At 53.1% G+C, this 18,964-nt stretch overlaps 1 protein-coding gene across 3 annotated transcripts; it reads left to right on the top strand.

The window, feature by feature from the left end:
* Positions 1-1,169: 1,169 nt before the first annotated feature.
* Positions 1,170-18,541, top strand: TMEM130 (transmembrane protein 130). 3 transcript variants are annotated; one of them, XM_047837455.1, is made up of 8 exons: positions 1,170-1,298; positions 7,281-7,586; positions 9,190-9,349; positions 12,020-12,186; positions 12,815-12,899; positions 14,037-14,239; positions 16,717-16,829; positions 17,226-18,541. In XM_047837455.1, exons 1-8 carry the CDS (start codon positions 1,172-1,174, stop codon positions 17,376-17,378), a joined length of 1,314 nt encoding a protein of 437 aa, XP_047693411.1. In that variant the 5' UTR covers positions 1,170-1,171; the 3' UTR covers positions 17,379-18,541. The 3 variants fall into 3 exon arrangements, with proteins under 3 accessions (XP_047693411.1, XP_047693410.1, XP_047693412.1); XM_047837454.1 differs by having other exon boundaries at positions 17,190-18,541; XM_047837456.1 differs by lacking the exon at positions 9,190-9,349 and adding an exon at positions 7,708-7,825 and having other exon boundaries at positions 17,190-18,541.
* Positions 18,542-18,964: the final 423 nt, after the last annotated feature.

Here is an 18,964-nt window from a genome sequence, read left to right as displayed (position 1 = left end):
CAAAGTCTCCCGGTTCCTAGGCCTGGTACTGTCCCCATGCTGGTGACTGATGCTTCTGTGGAGTGACACCTACTAGCATTTTTAACTTTATGGGGGAAGGAGAGCTCACTCCAATCTGTTCCCCCTCCATCAAGGTGAGATGGCAGTGTGGCCAGCGGGCCCATCCTCAGTGGGGACCACAGCTGTCACAGAGACACAGGCCATACCTATAGGTGCCTTCACTCCCATGCTGCAATTCAAGTAGTGGCCCATCAGTGCCCACCAGGCCAGAGGGGCCATCCAACCCCCACCCCCACCCCCTCTGGGTGGGATCCCTTGCCCAAGTACAGAGGAAAGCAAAGGCAGAGCTGAGACAGAGATCCTGGTAACCAGCGTCCAGTCTTGAAGGCCCGACAGGCAGAGCCACCTTCCAGAAGAAAAGACATGTTCCGCTCTGTTAAGGCAGGTGGAAGCGCCTGCCTAGGCCAAGGCGTGTCCAAGGAGGGGCCTGGTCACTCCTCCTTGCAGTTCTCTGAGTGTCACAAGGCCCTCGGTGACAGCTAGGGCCCTGGTGTGAGCACGAGCCCATTTTACAGCAAGCACAGAGAGGAACGTCATGTCTCAGGGTGGGCACCTGAGCCCCTCTCTCCGGGAGGATATGAGGCGTTTGCAGGCCCTTCTCCCAGCGCCTGGCACACAGTGAGAGCTCCAAGTGAACGAGGAGCCGCATCTCCAAATCGTGTGCGTCAAGAGGGAAAATGGCACCTGGAGAAGAACCGAAAGGGGCCTGCGCGCGGCTTTGCAGCGGTGCGCGCGCCTCAGGGGACGCTGAGTCAGAGCCGGCGGGCGCGGACGCGGGGCGCTGAGAGGAGGGGAGGATCGTGGGGAGGATCGTGGGGAGGAGAGGAGTAGAGGGAGAAGAGGGGAGGGGAGGGGGAGGCGGCGCAGGCGACAGGAGCGCGGACTCGGGGAGGCGGGGGCTCGTGCGGACCGAAGGGGGTGCGGCGAGAGGAGGGAGGGACGCGGGGAGGGGGCGCGGCGCGGCTGACGCGGGCCGGGGTCGGCGCGGCTGGCTGTGGGCGGCGGCGGCGCGCAGCGACACAGCGTCGCGAGGCGAGGACGAGCGAGCGCCGCGTCCGCATCTCCTCGCGCAGCCCGCCCCGCGCGCCCCGAGGAGCGGCCGCCGCCGAGCATGCCGCGTCCCCTCGGCGCTCCTGCCGCTCCCGGCGCAGCCATGGCCCCGGCCCTCTGGCCGCGCCTCAGCCGCGTCCTCTGGCTCGCCTGCCTCCTGCCCTTGGCCCCGGCTGGGGTGGCCGCAGGTAAGGCGCCGCGCCCTCCGCTGGGCCTCGGAGCGGTCTCCGGCGGGCGCTCCAACCGCCAGCCGCGGCCGCGGAGGTGGCGCCGTGCGCTCTGCGCGCACCTCCTTCCTCCCGGGAGACCCCCGCAGCGCGCTGCGGAGGAGAGCGTGGCCAGCCGGCCCCTCGAAGGCCTCTCATCACTCCCTTCATCCTTTTCCCCAGACGTTGTCCCGGCACTCGTGGGGTCTCCCCGTGCTCCTCGGTTCCCGCTGCCACCTCCGGATCGCCCCTGCCCTGGGAACCGCGCGCGGTGGCCGGTGCATCCGGGGGGATGGCTGGGGACCTCGCAGCCGCTGGGGGGGGGGGGGGGGGAGGAGCGGTGAGGAGGACGATGCGGGGACACCGGGAATGTGCGGGTCGGTCATCACGCCACAGCCCCCCAGGGAGCGCGGGCAGGTTGCCCCAGAGCAGCGCCTTTAAATGTCGCCTTATCTGGAGAGGTACCCCCCCCCCATCCCCGCTCGAGGAAGACTTTGGCGAGGTTGCGATTTTAGAGTCCAAGAGGCCAGTCTGCCATTTCGTCTTTGGAATGGTTTCCAAAATGGACCCCAAGCTGACAGGTTCTGCTGGGTGCTCCCCCCAACCCCACCGCCGGAAGGCCAGCATTAACCTTTCTACCACATTTTGGTGACAGCAAAAGGACCCGGATTGGAGAGTTGTTGGGGGACAGGTGGGGTGTGGACAGCTCTGGGGATGTGCTTGTGTTAAATATCCAACATTTTTTCATTACGCACCCCCCCCCATAATGGTAAAGAGGAAGAGATTTAATCAAAATTGTGAAAGAAAAGCCCCAAGGTAAAATAAAAACCTGCATCTTAGGGATGAAAATAGAATTTTGTGGGAATTATGTTTGGTCAGGATTACCTGCTTCCCTCCTGGAAATTCACAGAGAGACGGGGTCTCCTGTCCATTGGGTTTACGTGTGTCCAGAAGTGATCAATGGTGGCCAAAATTCTAAAAAAAAAAAAAAGTAAATTAATTTTTTGGAGATCATGTGTGGTTTCCAGCCTGGCCTATTCGTGATGTGAGCCAGAGAGCCGGGAATGAGGTTGGGGAGCATACCTTCTCCCACAGGAAAAGCAGAGAGACTTGGAAGCCCTTTCCATTCTTCCTGGGGTCTGGGTCAGCCCACACCAGGTGCCTCCCACACGAGAGGCGTAGGCCAGAGTCCTTGTCCTGGATCATTCGTTAATTCCAGGTTATGTTCAGATTTCAGACGTACCCTGGGAAGTGTTTGAGGCTACCTACATGGGCAATGTGAAAGAACTGATGTAGCCATTTTCTAGAACGTTCCAGGTTCCCACATGCTGTGTCGTCAGGGAAAATGCGCTCCAAGTGGAAGCCCTGGGGACCTGCTAGTGAGTGAGTGTTGCTTCTGTGGGTCAGGCTTCCTGGCAGTGGCCACTTCGCTTTGTGCTTTGACCCTTTCAGCTCTGGGTCACTCAGTGCACCCGTGGAGCCCCCTCAGCCCCTCCCTTAGCTGTTCTGTACTCCAAGGCCATGTCGCCTGGGCTCCCCAACCTGAAAAGATGGGTTTAGATGGGGAGGACGATAGGACTCGGGCTTGGTTCCATCAGCCACAAGTGGCACAGCCTTCATGGTCCACTTGGATACCCTGCGCCCTTCCGAGAGCCCTGACAGAGAGGAGCAGCATCACCAGGGGTGTGAAACATCTGCTTTAAAAAAAAAAAAAAAAAAAAAAAAAAAAAAAAAAAAAAAAAAAAAAAGCTTGAGAAAAAATGTCCTTGGAGCCTCCTTGTGTCTGGACAGGTGTGGGGGCTCTTAGGAGCTGGGCCAGTGTCTGTAGCCACAGCCCTTCCCCGCCCCCACCCATCCCTCCTCCCAGCCAGTCTGCTCTCTAGTGAGTTCTATTCCCCTGGCAACGGATCTGCGTAGCGCTGACATGCGCCTGTCTCCAGTCTCGTTGCAGATGCTGGATGGCCATTAGCATGCAGCCGAATGTCCCTGCCACCTGCCAGCCTCGCTCTGGCCCACACTCCTCGCCTGGGGTGGGGGGATGGGGGCTGGAGCAAGAGGGAGAAGGGAGGAGATGGTCTCTGTGAAGCCTGGCAGCCAAAGGGAGGGAGAATAGAACTCAGCCCAGGGGAGGGGGTGGTGGGTACGGATCTGCTTGGTGACTCCAGGTAGTTCCACGGGGACCTCAATGCACTCCTTTCGCTCAGTGTAAAATACACACTGTATTTTCTTGCGGGAATTACTGCCATAGCATCTGGAACTCTTTGGGATTAAGACACCACAGGTCCCGTTTTCAGTGCCAGTCCAAATGAGTGTACAATCCAAAATATGGCTCTGGGGAAGGGGATTCAGAACAGGGAATATGTGACATGGACGAGGGGAAAGGCTGGAGCAGGAGTCCCTGGTGGGGGCAGGTAGCGCGGCCACAAGGCAAATGGGATGCCACTGAGGACTCACACTCGCTCTTGTCCCAGATTTGCTGAGTCTGGCAGGTCTCTTGTGAGCTCCCTGAGGGCAGGAAGGGTGTCCTGTACTTCTGGGTCCTTCCCAGCACTTGTGGGGCACAAGGCAAGGGGCTCAGTCAGTACCACCTGGGTGAATGTTCTCCTGGGGCACTGCTAGGTGGGCTGGTCCCTCGGCCACACTCTTCTCTCCGGGTGCCACGGTCAGCAGCAGTGTTGAACACCTACTATGTGCCAAGCACTTTGTTAGGCACATGGGGAGATGAGGACAACCCCTACCCTCGAGCTTGTGGTGCCCCTGCCAAAGGAGACAAAGAAACCTTCATGCCAACTCAGGGTTGGGACCACCGAGTGCTCAAGCTGTTCAGAGAGCACTGAGGGGGTGAGGGGTTGAGGGAAGGCTTCCTGGAAGAGGTTATATCCCCTGACATGTAGGTGGAGAAGGGCAGTGAGGACAGCATGTGCAAAGACCCTGAAGCTAGGAAGGACAGAACATGGGGGAGAAGCTGTAAGAGTTAAAGTGGCCGGCCCCAGCATGGATGTGCCAAGATGTGAATTTGGACTCCACACTGAAGCTGGTCCATGAACACATTATCGTGGAGGAAGGTTGTTGGTGGGGGTGGGAGGGATGATGCTGAGATGGGGAAGGACTGGAGGCCGAGGGCCAGGGCCAAGGATGAAGCCAGTAATGCTGGCCTTCAGCAGTGCTAGTAGTGATGAAGGGGAAGCAAATGTGCCTGGCTGGAAGGGGTAGTAACAAGGGCCTAGGGTAGATTCCTGGGACAGCTGGTCCCTCCAGGCCCAACAGAGAGCAATGGCAGAAAATGGGGAGGGGAGAACTCCAGAGGGTCTAGAGCCAGCACCTTCCAACGGAACATTGTGATGAAGGAAATATTCTACATCCGTGCTGTCCAGAAGAGTAGCTATTAACCACCTCTGGCTATGAAGCACTTGAAATGTGGCTAGTGCAACCGAGGAACTGAATTTTTAGTATTGGTTAGTTTAAAGTAATCAAATTAATTTAAACTTAATTACCTGTGGCTAGTAGCTACTCTTTTGCTCAGTGCAGGTCTGGAGCCCAGAAAGTAGGTCTGTTACTTGGTTTCTTTTAGGAGGTGCTTAAAGCCAGGAGAGCAGATGCGTGAGGCCAGGAAGGCGGGTGGGAGTGAGTGAAATAAATGAGCAGAGTGAGCCTTGCAGCCCCTCCAGCCTTCCTTCTGCATCACTTCTTCTGGTGAGGCGTATGCTGTCGTAGGCTGGACGCTCTTGAACCTGGAGCCCTTCAGAAATCTCACCTACAGAGGAAATTTACAAATGACAGGAAAATAGTCACTAAGACACAGCAGTAATGCTATTGACAAGAGGGAAGGGTTCTGTGAATCAAACTATACTGGCTTGGGGCTCCTGGCTGGCTCAGTCAGTAGGGCATGAGACTCTTGATCTCATGAGTCCGAGCCCTATGCTGGGGGTTGAGTTTACTTGAAAAAAAAAAAAAAGATACACCTGCTTGACGGATTCTCATGCCAATAGTGAAATTCACATTAGTGCAACCACGGACATGACACATGAGAAAATAATTCAAAATTGTGTGCAGAGTGTGAATATGTCTCAATTAAAATAAATTAAAAACTTCTAGGGGCACCTGGGTGGCTCGTCAGTTAAGCATCCGACTCTCAGTTTTGGCTCAGGTCATGATCTCACGATTTTAAGAGTTTGAGCCCCGCATGTTCGAGTCCCACATCAGGCTCTGTGCTAACGTGTGGAACCTGCTTGGGATTCTCTCTCTCCCTCTTTCTCTGCCCCTCCCCTGCTCAAGCTGTCTCTCTCAAATAAATAAACTAAAAAAAATTTTTTTAATAAATTTAAAAATATTTAAAAACTCCTGTGCATGAAAAACAGACATGAGGACAGCAGTATGGTTGTAACTGTTGTCCTTAGGAGGTAGGATAATGGGACATGTCTACTATTCTTTACACGTATGTATGTATTACTTTTATGACGGAAAGAAACCTTATTTTAAAAATCTTACCTGTTTGTATGACAAAATGTCGTGCAGCTATGTAAAGCAATCAAAGAATGACTTAGGAAAATGCCCATGATACAGAATTGGAAACAATGGAACATGTAATTCCAAAGTACGAGCATAATTTTTTTTTAAGTAGGACATGCCCAAATTTGGTAAATGCCCATGATACAGAATTGGAAACAATGGAACATGTAATTCCAAAGTACGAGCATAATTTTTTTTTAAGTAGGACATGCCCAAATTTGGTAACAGTGATTGTTACTGGTTATTTTAATTTTTTAAGTTTATTTATTTATTTTGAGAGAGAGAGTAGGGGAGGGGCAGAGAGAGAGAGAGAGGAAGAGAAAGAATCCCAAGCAGGGTCCACGCTGTCAGCACAGAGCCTGATGCAGGGCTTGAACTCATGAACTGTGAGATCATGGCCTGAGCTGAAACCAAGAGTCGGATGCTTAACTGACTAGGCCACCCAGGTACCCCAATTATTTTAATTTTTAATAAAATTTTTTAATTTTTAATTTTCTCTATTTTCAGTTTACAAGCAGTCTTCCCTTCAATGTGGTAGTTGGGAAGGGAGTGTTACTTAAAAGTCCTCTTACCCAACCTCTGTCCCATATGCTCAAGGCCCTGTTCTCTGCTGGGATCCTGCAAGACTAATTCCCAGGTTCCCCGTAAGAGCTGCGTCCTCAGGATTTCATTTCAAGTCCCCCAAGGAGTCAACTGCTCGTGTCACACAGTTGCTGCGTTGGCCCCAGCAGAAATCCCAGAGGTCGCTTGGAACAATGCAGTCCGGTCAGACCATCTGTGCTAATGAAGATATTCTGTATCTGTGCCAATATGGCGACCCTTAGCCACACATGGCTGTTGAGCGCTTGAAATGAGGCTACCGTGACTGAGAACGTGAGCTTTAACTTTTGTTTCACTTTAGTCAAAACTCAGACAGCCACGCGTGGCCAGTGCGGATCTAGAACCTCTTCCTTTACAGATTCAGAAACCGACCACGATGGAAGAGGGCTTGGCTCGAATCAAAGTGGACCTTTGTCCCAAGGCTTGTTCTGTCACTAGGCGTTAGGACTCTTACAGAGTCCAGACTCAGCTTTGTGTTTCAGATTGGAGTTTTGTTTGACATGTAGTCTGGTCCAAAAGACCAGGTAATAGAGGGCATTTTTTGGCAGCTAATCCCTCCTGTGACATACATTGGCTATTTTCACAGCTGAGAAATAAGTCTGGCCGGGTCAGGCCTGTGTTCTGGAAGGCCCTGCTTGGCTGCCATAAAAAGAAAATATATGGAGTCAGTTGGGCCTGGGTTTGAATCCCAGCTTGACAAAGAACTAGCCATATGACCCTTGGGCAAGTCACTTGAGCTGCCTGGGCCTCAGTTTCTCCACTTGTAGAATAGGATAATAAAAGCCAGCCCAGACAGGGACAGTGGGGTTCATTGTCACACCTCTCCTGAAATAGTCTTTGTCTCTGGGCTTCCAGGGCTGTATGAACTCCGCCTCACCACCGATGGCCCTGCCACCACAGGGGCGGAGGTGACCATCACAGCCAGCCTGGTGGCCAACGAAAACGGCAGCCTGGTCCTGCCCTCCAACACCCGCGTCTACCGCTTCCACTGGATCCATACCCCGCTGCTGCTCACGGGGAAGACTGACGAGGCTTTCAGCTCCACCATCCGCGCCGTGGGGAACGTGCCCGGGGACTTCCCTGTCTCCGTCTGGGTCACCGCTGCCGACTGCTGGATGTGCCAGCCCGTGGCGAGGAGCCTCCTCGTCCTCCCCATCACAGGTGAGGACCTTTTCTGTTTGCTACTTTGCCTTCAAATTTGGGGCAGAGGAAAACATCCAGCCTGGTCAGTAATCATGTAAACCCAAAGTAGACTCATGGTCCCTTCTGTGTTTGTTAACAGAGGATCAGAAAATGGCAATACCCACTGCTGGCAGGGTTGTGCTGCAAGGGACACTGAAAGCATATGTTGCTCCTAGGGGTATATACATTAACACAGCCCTCTGGAGAGCAGCTGATTCGTATGTATCAATGGTTATGCACTATTTCAGCTTTTGGTCTGTCCGTTCTCATTCCTCCCACCTTCCTATCCCACCACTGCTCTCTCCTTCCAAAAAGGCCCTGCTCTCTTGGAGTATATTTGTCTTCAGGAAATGCATTTCCATTTGGGTAATGCTTTGTGCACAAAAATGTTCCTGGCAAGGGTGTGTGTAATATCTAATAATGGAAGAAAACATTAGCCAGACTAAGCATACAGCCGTAAGGGAACTAGCTAAGTATATGGATATAATTTATATAACGAATAACAATGATCTTTCCAAACAGCTGATAATGTTCTGGGGAATACTCGTGGGTATTAGATTTTAAAAAGCAAAGCGCAAACTTCTATAGCCAATTTGATCAACTGTTTAATATATGCATGTGTACGTAATACCCCAGCTATTAACGTAGGCACAAATGCTTTGCAGTTCTTCAAAACGTCAACAATAGTTGTGTTTGAATGATAGGCAGTTTCTTTTTTTATTTTTTACTTAAATGTTTATATTTTTGAGAGAGAGAGAGAGAGAGAGAGAGAGAGAGAGAGAGAGAGAGAGCTTGCACCAGCGGGGGAGGGACAGAGAGAGATGGAGACAGGATCCGAAGCAGGCTCTGCACTGACAGCAGAGATCCCAATGTGAGGCTTGATTGTCTCACGAACTGTGAGATCACGGCCCAACGTGGGGCTCAACTGAACTCACAAAATGTGAGATCATGACCTAAGCCAAAGTCGGAGACTTAACCAACTGAGCCACCCAGGTGCCCTAATGATAGGCAGTCTCTTTTGTTTTCATTCTACTTTTCTGCATTTGCCACATGAGCTTTATTAGGCACGCCTTACTTTCTGCTTTTGGGTTGAAAAAAAATGAGTACCTAAATTTTTTTTTTTTTACAGACGGAGACACAGAACGGTGGTCCTTACCCAGCCCAGCACAGCACACTGGGTACAGAGCCGATCAGTAGACATGCTCATTTTTTTTCTAGACTCTAATAATTTGAAATATCTCTCAAAAACTTCTTTCAAAGCCTATGCATTTCCTTCTGGTCCTGGGCATCTTTTGTGCTAAGAAAGTTCAGGATCCTGGCGAAAGGGGTGCAGGAGCAACACCGAGCATGTGATGCGTGCCATGAGTCTGCACCAGTGTCCGTGCAGCAGAGGCAATGATGTGGGGGGCGTGTGCCTCTGTGTTCAGGGACCCGCAGCGTCCTCTCCCGCCACCACCCAGCCCTGACAGCCAGAAGGGCAGGGCGGGGAGAGGCTGTCCTGCCAGTTAGCATGTGAGGTCACTCCCTGGCTCCGCCTTCCCCTTCCCTTGGTGGACTCACCCACCTTCGGTCTCTCTCCCAGAGCTCCTCGTGGGGAACCTCGTTGTCTCCCAGAACACCTCCCTGCCCTGGCCCAGCTCTTACCTCACCAAGACAGTCCTTAAAGTTTCCTTCCTCCTCCATGACCCGAGCAACTTCTTCAAGACTGCCTCATTTCTCTACAACTGGGACTTCGGAGATGGGTATGCTCTTCCCTCTTGATGCCCCCAAGCTTTGGCCTATGGGTGGTGGCCCCATTGTCCCATGCAGAGTGCTCTGTACTCTCTGACCTTCACCTGCCCATTCTCTCTCTCTCTCCAAACATTCCTTCAACACCTGCTCTGTATCAAGCTCAGGGTGTGTGGGGACCAGTGGTGAGTTAGTCACAGGACCTGCCTGCAACCTAGTAGAGGAGGTCATTGGTGCCCCCAGACAGCCTTTTAAGAAAGGTCAGAGTAGAATTTTTCTCCATTTGACTCCGGAAGGACGTACCTGGGTGATGGCATGTGAGATTATACCCATGTGTTAGAACTCGGGTGTTATAGCTTCATTTCTCCTGACTTCTCCTCTCCAAACAAGCCAGGCTGGAGGAGGCAGGTCAGGAAGTGGGTCAAGCACTGAGCTCCAGCAGCTTCAGCAGCCAGCCCCCAGATACCCTGAGCTCATGTGAGGGTGAGTGCCCCGTGGAGACCCCTCACTCCACTTAGGTCCCGTCAAGTCCCAGGCTGATGGTCCTTCCCACTCTATCCCATATTTTTCCGCCTTTCACTTCTTGGCATTCCTTATGATATTTCTCAGTCTGGCAGAGAAACAGACCAATTTTCCAAGTTCATTGAAGGCTTAGTAATCTTTCTCACGCACCACTCCTCACCCCCACGAGACTTAGAGGCCCAGCATGCTTTCTTATATACAGTAATAAATTAGAGAGCAAAGTGGGGACTCCTCCTAATTATAGCAAAAATAGTTCATAAAACAAACACAGGAACACACTTACCTGGAAATGGGCAAGATCCCGTGTGAAGAAAACAATAGAGTGCCAAGAGGTATCACAGATTTGAGTAGATGCGTATGTACATCATGTCCAGGACCAGGATGCTGAATCTTAATATTGTAAAGATGCCCATTTCCTTCCAGTTATCCTGTAAGCTTGATGCAAATCCAATAAATATTCCAATAAGTATAATTTCTGGAATGTGACAAAGCTTCTACAGTGCATCTAAATTTGGCACGTAAATACACACATATACACACACGTACATATATCCGTATACACAAATGTATATATACGTGTGTATGTATATAAAAACATATATGGTTATAAACATAATGTGGTTTTAGAACATAAAGGACATCTAGAACATCTGTCTCAAACCAGGGGACAGCATCTATATTAATTAGGGGCATTTCTTTTAATATTAAATGCTTTATTTACTATTGTTACTATATTTGAACATTCTTACTAGCCAATGAAATAAAACAAGAAAAAGAAATGAGATATAAATATTGTAAAGCAAGAGACAAAAACATCACACACAGATGGCCTAGAAAACACAAGAGACCCAACTAAAAAAATCTTAGAACTAAAAAGAGATTTTACTAATATGGGTGCTTACAAAACAAAAATCATAGCCTTTCCATATGATGGCAATGGGAAAAATCTTTCACAATAGTTATAAACTGTAAAAGCTGAGAGAATGAACTTAGCCTAAAATTGTAGGATTTATGTGGATAAAACCACAGATTATACCTAGAACCTCAAAAAGACTTTCTCAGAGAGAATTTCTGAATATTGTCAGAAGGAAAAAAAAGATCATCAAAGCAGCATAATGATGAATGGGGTTGGGGAGAAGAACTAGAAATACATAAACGTATTTTAAAAACTACAAAGCACAAAAGTGTGTTCAGTAGAACAGAATGGAAAAGACAGACACAAATCGAAGTTTAAATGCACATCTAGTATATGATAACAGTGGTATTTCTAGCCAGTGAGTAAAGACATATTACTTATTTAATAAATGGTACTAGGACAGTGGGTTAACTATTTAGAAGAAAAACAATCTGATCCTTAACAAGAGCAATTCCAGATAGATTACAAAGTACACATAATGAGCCAGGACTAGATTGAAATGTAGATGATCGCCTGCAATTGGATGACCTGGCAGTGGGGAAAGCATTTTGTAAGAATAAAAACAGGCAGACACTATAAAGGAAAAAAATGCAAGATTTGGCATCACTAGATTTAATATCTGAGTATGAAGGAAGTAAATCAAACCAAAAGACAAGGTTAAACTGAGAGAAAATATTTGGAAAATAGGTAAAGGTTTGTTAAACTTCATATATAAAGAGCATTGAGAAATCAACACAAAGATTTTCTTTATTGTTATTAGACTTCCTTTTGAAGTAATTCAGGTAATTGCAGGAATTTATATACTTTATATGGAGGTATGATTCTCTATTACAATGAGAAAAGTAAGGCTTACAGTTCTATACATAAGACATCTAGAATTGAGATTTAAAGCCAAATATGTCTTAACTCCAAAGTTCATATTTTTTCCCTCCCAGGATTGTCCTTGTCTCTAATGCAGGGCCTCTTTTAGATTCCTGGCTGAAGGGGGCAGAGCACTTCCTGGCAGGTGACAGGCACTTGTTGCTGGGAGTTCTCCTACCTGTCACTTACAAGCACGAGGATGACAGGCAGCCACTTGACCCAAGCACAGCTGACCTTGCGTCCTGGTGGCTCTGGGGGCTGCTGCTGTGATGACCAGTGGTTTTCTCACAAGGCATTGGGGGCTGAGCTTGTCACCCCACAGACACCCCCGACTCTGAGAGGTCACGTGAGTCACTTCCGTTGTCTCCCTCCTGCCACCTTACAGCACCCAGATGGTGACTGAAGACGCAGTGGTCTACTACAACTACTCGATCATTGGGACCTTCACTGTGAAGCTCAAGGTGGTGGCAGAGTGGGAACAGGCAACGCAGGATGCCGGGAAGGGCATCGTGCAGAAGACAGGAGACTTCTCTGCCTCCCTGAAGCTGCAGGGTGGGTCCCTGGGGGCTGGTGCAGGTTGAGCACGTGGCCCCTTGGGCAGCCCTGGGTACCACTCCTTCCAAGGTTGGATCAGGTGCAGATCAGAGGGGCTCTGGTCGGGCCCCGGATTGGGCTTGGTTGCGCACCCCCTGTTCTTGTTCCCCTGGCATCCCCTCTGCATGGCCTGTCATCATCCCCGCTTCGAAGAGGGCACTGAAGGCCACAGAGGAGGTCACGTGGCCACCAGACCCCAACCTGCCTCTCCCTGACTCTGGCAAGAGGGGGCGCTTGGGCCCCTGTGGCAGATTTCTCCGTGTGCTGCCGGGCAGGCTAATGGGCCCGGTGCTTTCCCCACGGTACCCAGGCGATGGGGGAGGGGCACTTACACCGAGCCAGCCCTTGGTCCTGGTTCCCAGAGCTCCGCCTGCTTCCTCCAGTGTCCTTACTCTGAGTAGGCTCTGGAACCTGCTGCTGTTGGGGAGGCAGGACCCAAGAACGCCCGGGACAGACCTCCCACCTGCCCTTGGAAGGGAGAGCCTGGGGGAGGACAAGGCGGTGGTCACACAGCCCCGAGCTGTGGGAGCGCTGAGACAGCTGTCCTCAGTCTCCGGGTCTAACGGGGCCCCTCTCTGCCTTTCAGAAACCCTTCGAGGCATCCAGGTCTTGGGGCCCACCCTAATTCAGACCTTCCAAAAGATGACAGTGACCTTGAACTTCCTGGGGAGGTGAGTGAACCCCATGGTGGACAGCGGGTGACGCATTGCCCTGCCCATACTCTCCCGTGGGTGACCCTGAGCCTGCTCCATCTCCTGAGGGGCCCCAGGTTTAGGGGCCGGGGAAGGCTTATGCCACCTTGCCCTGCAGCCATGGGGGAGCTGCGGGCAGGGCTCCACACCCAAGGTCCCGGGGAGGGAGCATGGGCCCTTTAGAGCTGTCTGCAGTGTGGGTGTTGAGGCAAAGGCAGGTGTGGAAGCAGCCGTGTGAAAAGCCCTCTGTATGTGGCTTCGGTCTGCTTCCATGGCCCCGGAAAACAGACCGTCCCGGGGAAGGAACTGGCCTGGCCATCAGCAAGAACAGCCTCGGGCCGAGTTTGTAGTAAGCGACAGAGAAGCTGGACATGTTCTCTGCACAAGGGTGGACGGAGCTGTGGAGGTCAGCGGCCGGGGGCCAGCCCTCTGAGGACCCTTGTCCCTTAACCCAGGGACATGACGGCGGGAAGCAGGTCTAGATGGGGAGCAAGCAAAGTGACCAAGGAACGAGGAAGATGCGCCATGGGGCTGGAGTTGGTCTTTGGAGCTTTCCGGGAGCTTTGGGGGCAGGGGCTTGGTACTTGAAGAATGGGGTGGGAGCTACTTGGGCTTGGCAGATGTGATGGTTGAGGGGGCGTGGGGGTGTTTTACCAGCCTGCCCCGTTTGCTTCACTAAGCCTGGCATCCTCTTGGGCTCTGGGACCATCTTCTGTACCTGTACATAAGATGTACAGGTTCCCTTATGTTCCCTTGTCTGGAAGGTGTAAAAAGGAAGGACCACCTAGAGGACAGCTGGGTGTTCTGTCCTGAAAAGTACACCGAAGTTCACGGCTACCTGGCCTTTCTCAGACTTGGTCTGTGCTCCCATTCCTTGCTGAGCCATATTTTTAAGTTTTTATTTTATTTATTTTGGGGGGTGGGGAAGAGAAAGAGAGAGAGGGAGAGAGAGAGAGAATCCCGAGCGGGCTCCGCACTGTCAGCGCAGAGCCCGACGTGGGGCTCGAACCCACGAACCACGAGATCATGACCTGAACGCGAACCAAAAGTCGACTGAGCCACCCAGGCGCCCCTTTGCGGAGCCATTTCTGAAAAGACACCCCCATTTCCCCGCAGCCCTCCCCTGACTGTGTGCTGGCGTCTCAAGCCCGAGTGCCTCCCGCTGGAAGAAGGGGAATGCCACCCGGTATCCGTGGCCAGCACGGCTTACAACCTGACCCACACCTTCAGGGATCCCGGGGACTACTGCTTCAGCATCCGGGCCGAGAATGTCATCAGCAAGACGCATCAGTACCACAGGATCCAGGTGTGGCCTTCCAGTAAGTGACCCCTCGTCCTCTGCTCCCGTGCCACACAGGCCGCAACACACAGTCAAGCCTGTCACTGCCACCAGTATGCTCCCTCCAGCTGACCCACCAACGTGACAGTCATCGCTGAACCTCCTGGCCCGTGCCTGTACCTCCCCCAGACGACCAGGGCCAGAGCACCCTGCGGTTCGACCACCACCACCCTCGCTGCTGCCGGCAGTGCCCTCCCCTCCCCCACACCAGTTGGGATGCCCACCGTCTGGACCACGTGCCATTGATCCATGCTGCCCAGCATCAACCCGGCTTTGGCTCTCTCTTGCCTCCATCACTCCCGCCACCGTGTCCTTCCCACATGTTACCAATGCCACGCTGTCCCCATCATGAATGCTGCTCCCCTAAATACGCCACCACGATCACGAGCCTCCCTCCTCCGCCATCTCCCCGATCCTGCCGCTGTTGCCACCATTAAAACCAGCGTCCCCAGCGGTAGCTGCAGACCCTCAGGATGTTGTGGGTCTCCCGGGGAGCAGAAGCTACTCACAAAGGTTCCTGTCATTTGTAAGGATCCCTGGCCGTCTCCCCTGCAACGAATGCTCTTCTCCGAGTCATATCAGGCCCGGCCACCGGCTTATAGTCACAGGATTGGCCGATGGCGGCGTGAAGTTCTACCCTTCTTTTCCAGGGGGGCTCTTCCGTGACCCCAGAAAAGCACTTCCTTACAGACAGGAGAAAGTGGATGCCAGAACCCTGAGGAAGGGTCTTTCAGGTGCCCACCCAGGTCCCAGCCTCTAGGGTACACAAAAAACCTTGCCAGCCGCACTTGCCCCCACGGTCAGCCCGGCAAGTGCCCCGGATGCTGCCACTGTCCCCTCCAGTCTCCCCAGTCCCTGTCTGAGCCATTGGGCAGATGCCGTGCTCCACTCTGGGCCCTGGCTGGCCTTGTGGAGAGACTCTGTGACCTGTGGCCATCGTCAGAGGTCTTGGGCCCTGCCTCCCCCAGATCTCCTGGGCACGGAGTGCCTGGGCTTCCCCTGAATTGTGCAGAGAAGATAGCATTCTGGGTAATCAGTGCTGCCTTTTCTTGAAAAGCACAGCCTCATGTCTTACTGTGGCATCTATACCAAGGGGCAGGGTCGGGGAGGAGTGAGGGGAACCCATACTTGCTGATCACCTGCCGTGCACCTGACACATTCATGCCCCTCACCTCGTGGCATCCCCGAAGCAGCCTCATGGGTCAGTGTTAGCGTCAGAGAGCTTGCTCAGAGCTGGGGTTCGAACCCAGGACCGCCTAACTGCAGACCCTGGGTTGTCCCTGCTCCCCCATGCAGTTTCCTGACAGGAGGGTCAGTGAGTGAGCCCAGGGCTGGTGGAGGGGAGAAAGCAACAGGTCATGAGGCTGCTTGGGTGTCCTCACAGCAAGGCTTCCCATCCCCAGTGCACATCACCCAAGAGAGCAAGGAGGCATGGAGAGCAAGGCTTCCATGTCTTTTATGGCCTGGACTGGGAAGTCGTCATTCCTGTCCTGTGCTGTTCGATAGGAGCAAGCCATTGAGTCCAGCCCACACTCAGGGTACACCTCTTGAAAGTGACTGTCAAGTAATATGTGGACATGTGTTATTTTTATTTTTTAAAGTTTATTTATTGGGGCACCTGAGTGGCTCAGTTGATTAAGCATCAGGCTCTTGGTTTCAGCTCAGGTCACGATCTCACGGCTTTGTGGGTTCGAGCCCCGCGTCAGGCTCTGCGTTGGCAGCACAGAACCTGCTTGGGATTTTCTGTCTCTTTCTGCTCCTCCCCAACTCACGCTGTCTCTGTCTCTCTCGAAATAAATAAACTTAAAAAAAAATAAAGTTTATTTATTTTTTATTTATTAAAAAAATTTTTTAACGCGTATTTATTATTGAGAGACAGAGCATGAGCATGGGAGGGGCAAAGAGAGGGAGACATAGAATCTAAAGCAGGCTCCAGGCTCTGAGCTGTCAGCACAGAGCCTGACATGGGGCTCGAACTCACAAACCGTGAGATCATGACCTGAGCCGAAGTCGGACGCTTAACCGACTGAGCCACGCAGGCGCCCACCCAGAGTTTATTTACTTATTTTGAGAGAGCACATGTGTGTGCACATGCGTGTGTGAGTGGGGGATGGGCAGGAAGAGAAGGAGAAAGAATCCCGAGCAGGCTCCGCCCTGTCAGCACAGAGCTCTATATAGGGCTCGAACTCAGGAACCATGGGATCATGACCTGAGCCAAAATGAAGAGTTGGATGCTTAACGGATTGAGCCACCCTGGTGCCCCATGTGGACATATTTTAACGCCCTCACACACCCCAACTTGGTTTTTGTAGAATCCTAGATGAGATTCTCAATGCATGTACATAAGGAAAAGATAGCTCCTGTGGGGTTTGACTGTCCTATGCCCCATTGTGGTCTGAGAGCGAGCCTTCTCCACCAACTCCCCAGACCCATGACCTCATCCTCTCTCACTCCCAGGCATCCAGCCGGCTGTCTTTGCTTTCCCGTGCGCCACACTTATCACCATGATGCTGGCCTTCATCATGTACATGACCTTGCGGAATGCTGCTCATCAGAAGGACATGGTGGAGGTGGGTATTCAGGGGGGTGGAGGCCGGGTCACCAGGCTCCGACTGGAGAACGGGACCCAGAGGGGGTCTGGATGTCAGAGTGAGGTCCTGGGGCTGGGGAGGATGTGCCCAAGAGGCGCTCACCGACTGGGCCAAATTGAGTTGGCTCTTTCCCATGTGACTTAACTCCCGTGCTCACCCCTTGCCTAGCAGCTGTGCCCCTGGTAAGGGAGAGGGCAGCCACCACGGGGAGGCCCAGAGAGCAGAAAAGCCAAAGGCACAGGGAAAGCACTGTGTGTCTCCAGGCAGCTGAGCTCATAAGGCCACCTGAAGGGGGTCCGGCAGGCGGGTGATTGACCCATGGGGTTTTGTTCACCATAGGTGGCTGATTTTGACTTTTCCCCCATGTCTGACAAGAACCCGGAGCCGCCCGCTGGGGTCAGGTGCTGCTGCCAGATGTGCTGTGGGCCCTTCCTGCTGGAGACTCCATCTGAGTACCTGGAAGTTGTCCGCGAGAACCACGGGCTCCTGCCGCCCCTCTACAAATCCGTCAAAACTTACACTGTGTGAGCAGCCCCCAGTCCCGTCTCAGCGCTAACTGACTGCCCGCTGGGCGCTTCAGACAGGGTGGCGCGTGCCACCGAGGAGAGGGGTTCATGTGCGCGGGGCTGTCCACCCTGCTGGCCATCCATCTGTAATTCCAGCTGCCGCCACGAGCCCCCCCCACCTCAGCCCCACACCCCTGCCATCAGCCCATCTGTACAGTCCAGCCTCTGCTGTAAGCCCCTCTCAGTCAGCCCCACCCCACCCCCTTGCCTTTGAAGATCCCCAAGCAGGACCCCCAACACTCGATGGGGTCCCTCCTCTCTCCCAGGCGTGCCTGGCTGCCCCTCACCCATCCTTCCCATGTAGGCACTTTGGCCGTCCGTCTGCGGTTCGGGCTTCCCTCCCCCAGATGGCCCTGCCCAGGTCAGAGAACCAGGTGGATGGTCACCAATGGTGAAGGCTACGTCACAAAAGGTCGTATGTACGGAGACAAGCGCGTGCGTGCACACACACACACACACACACACACACACACACACCATGCGTCACGCAGGCGTCTCAGATGATTTCCTCTGTATCAGTTATGTTCTCTGGGTCCTGAATTCGAACCAAAATGACATCTGACTTTTTCCATTTGGGCCCCACAGCTCCTCGGCCCGGGCCCTCCCTTTGTGCACTGTCCCTGTGGCTCCCGGGGCCCGTTTCCTGCCTGCTTGCTGTTGGGTTGGGTGCGGGCAGGGCTAACGCTTGGTGAGTGCAAAGTGCTTTCAAAATAGCACCTTCATCCAGTGAGGAAGAGGCCTCACAGCAAAGGAGGAGCACGCCGGTGGGGACGTGGGTTCACTGTGGGAGACGGTGTTCTTGCGTGGCCTTGGGAAGGAGGAGGCAGGACTGGAGGCAGCCCGAGGGGGCTGGGCAGTGGCCCGCGGAGGGAGAGCACGAGGAGAGGGCAGGTGCAGGTGTAGAGAGAGGCCGCAGTGAGGCCCCAGCACAGCCGCGCAGGAGCCTGGAGTAAGTGGGCTCTGTTTGGGGCAGGGCCAGGGCTGCGGGGGCAAAACCCCGTTGCCGTAATCTTTGCTGTCAGACTTTGTGCAGACAACAGCATTCCTGCTGTTTCCAGCTCATTCTCATGAAATACTGCCATTATTGCTGAATAAAGCTTGTGTGTTCTCAAATAGCCAAGCATATGCCAGGCAGCCAGAGTCCCTTTCTTTTCTGTGCAGGGGGGGCGGCGGGGAGGGGGTTGGGCCTTGAGGCAGCAGGCAACCCCTCTGTGTTCTCTGGCAGGTGTGGACGGAGCTGCTGTCTGGGGCATCGGGGACCGGTCAGTCGCGCTGACTAGTCTTCCTTAAACAGCCACCAGGACTCTGAGGCGGGTCTTGTGGAGGCGGGTCCGGTTCCACCCCCTCCTTCTCCCCCTGTGACTCCAACATGCAGCCAGGTTTGAGGCTCCGAGCAGACGCTAGACGGAGTGGGGAGGAAGGCTGCACTCAGGAGACTTGGAAACGCAGAGCCTTGGGCCCCACTCCCACCTGAGTCCGCACCTGCCTGGGGCAGCCACCTGTGTCCCCACAGGCCCGCGGGAGTCCTGGTGCCCCATCGAGTGTGAG

Source organism: Prionailurus viverrinus, chromosome E3, assembly GCF_022837055.1.
Source record: "Prionailurus viverrinus isolate Anna chromosome E3, UM_Priviv_1.0, whole genome shotgun sequence".
NCBI lineage: Eukaryota > Metazoa > Chordata > Mammalia > Carnivora > Felidae > Prionailurus > Prionailurus viverrinus.
Note: the sequence above shows the minus strand (reverse complement) of the source record. Positions and strands in the feature narration are given on the sequence as shown.

Excerpts from the sequence above, each read along its gene's own strand:
- TMEM130 (XM_047837454.1), top strand. The coding sequence starts at position 1,172 with ATGCCGCGTCCCCTCGGCGCTCCTGCCGCTCCCGGCGCAGCCATGGCC. Across the intron at positions 1,299-7,280 it reads CCCGGCTGGGGTGGCCGCAG|GGCTGTATGAACTCCGCCTC; the intron begins GTAAGGCGCCGC and ends CTGGGCTTCCAG. Across the intron at positions 16,830-17,189 it reads ATCAGAAGGACATGGTGGAG|GTGGCTGATTTTGACTTTTC; the intron begins GTGGGTATTCAG and ends TGTTCACCATAG.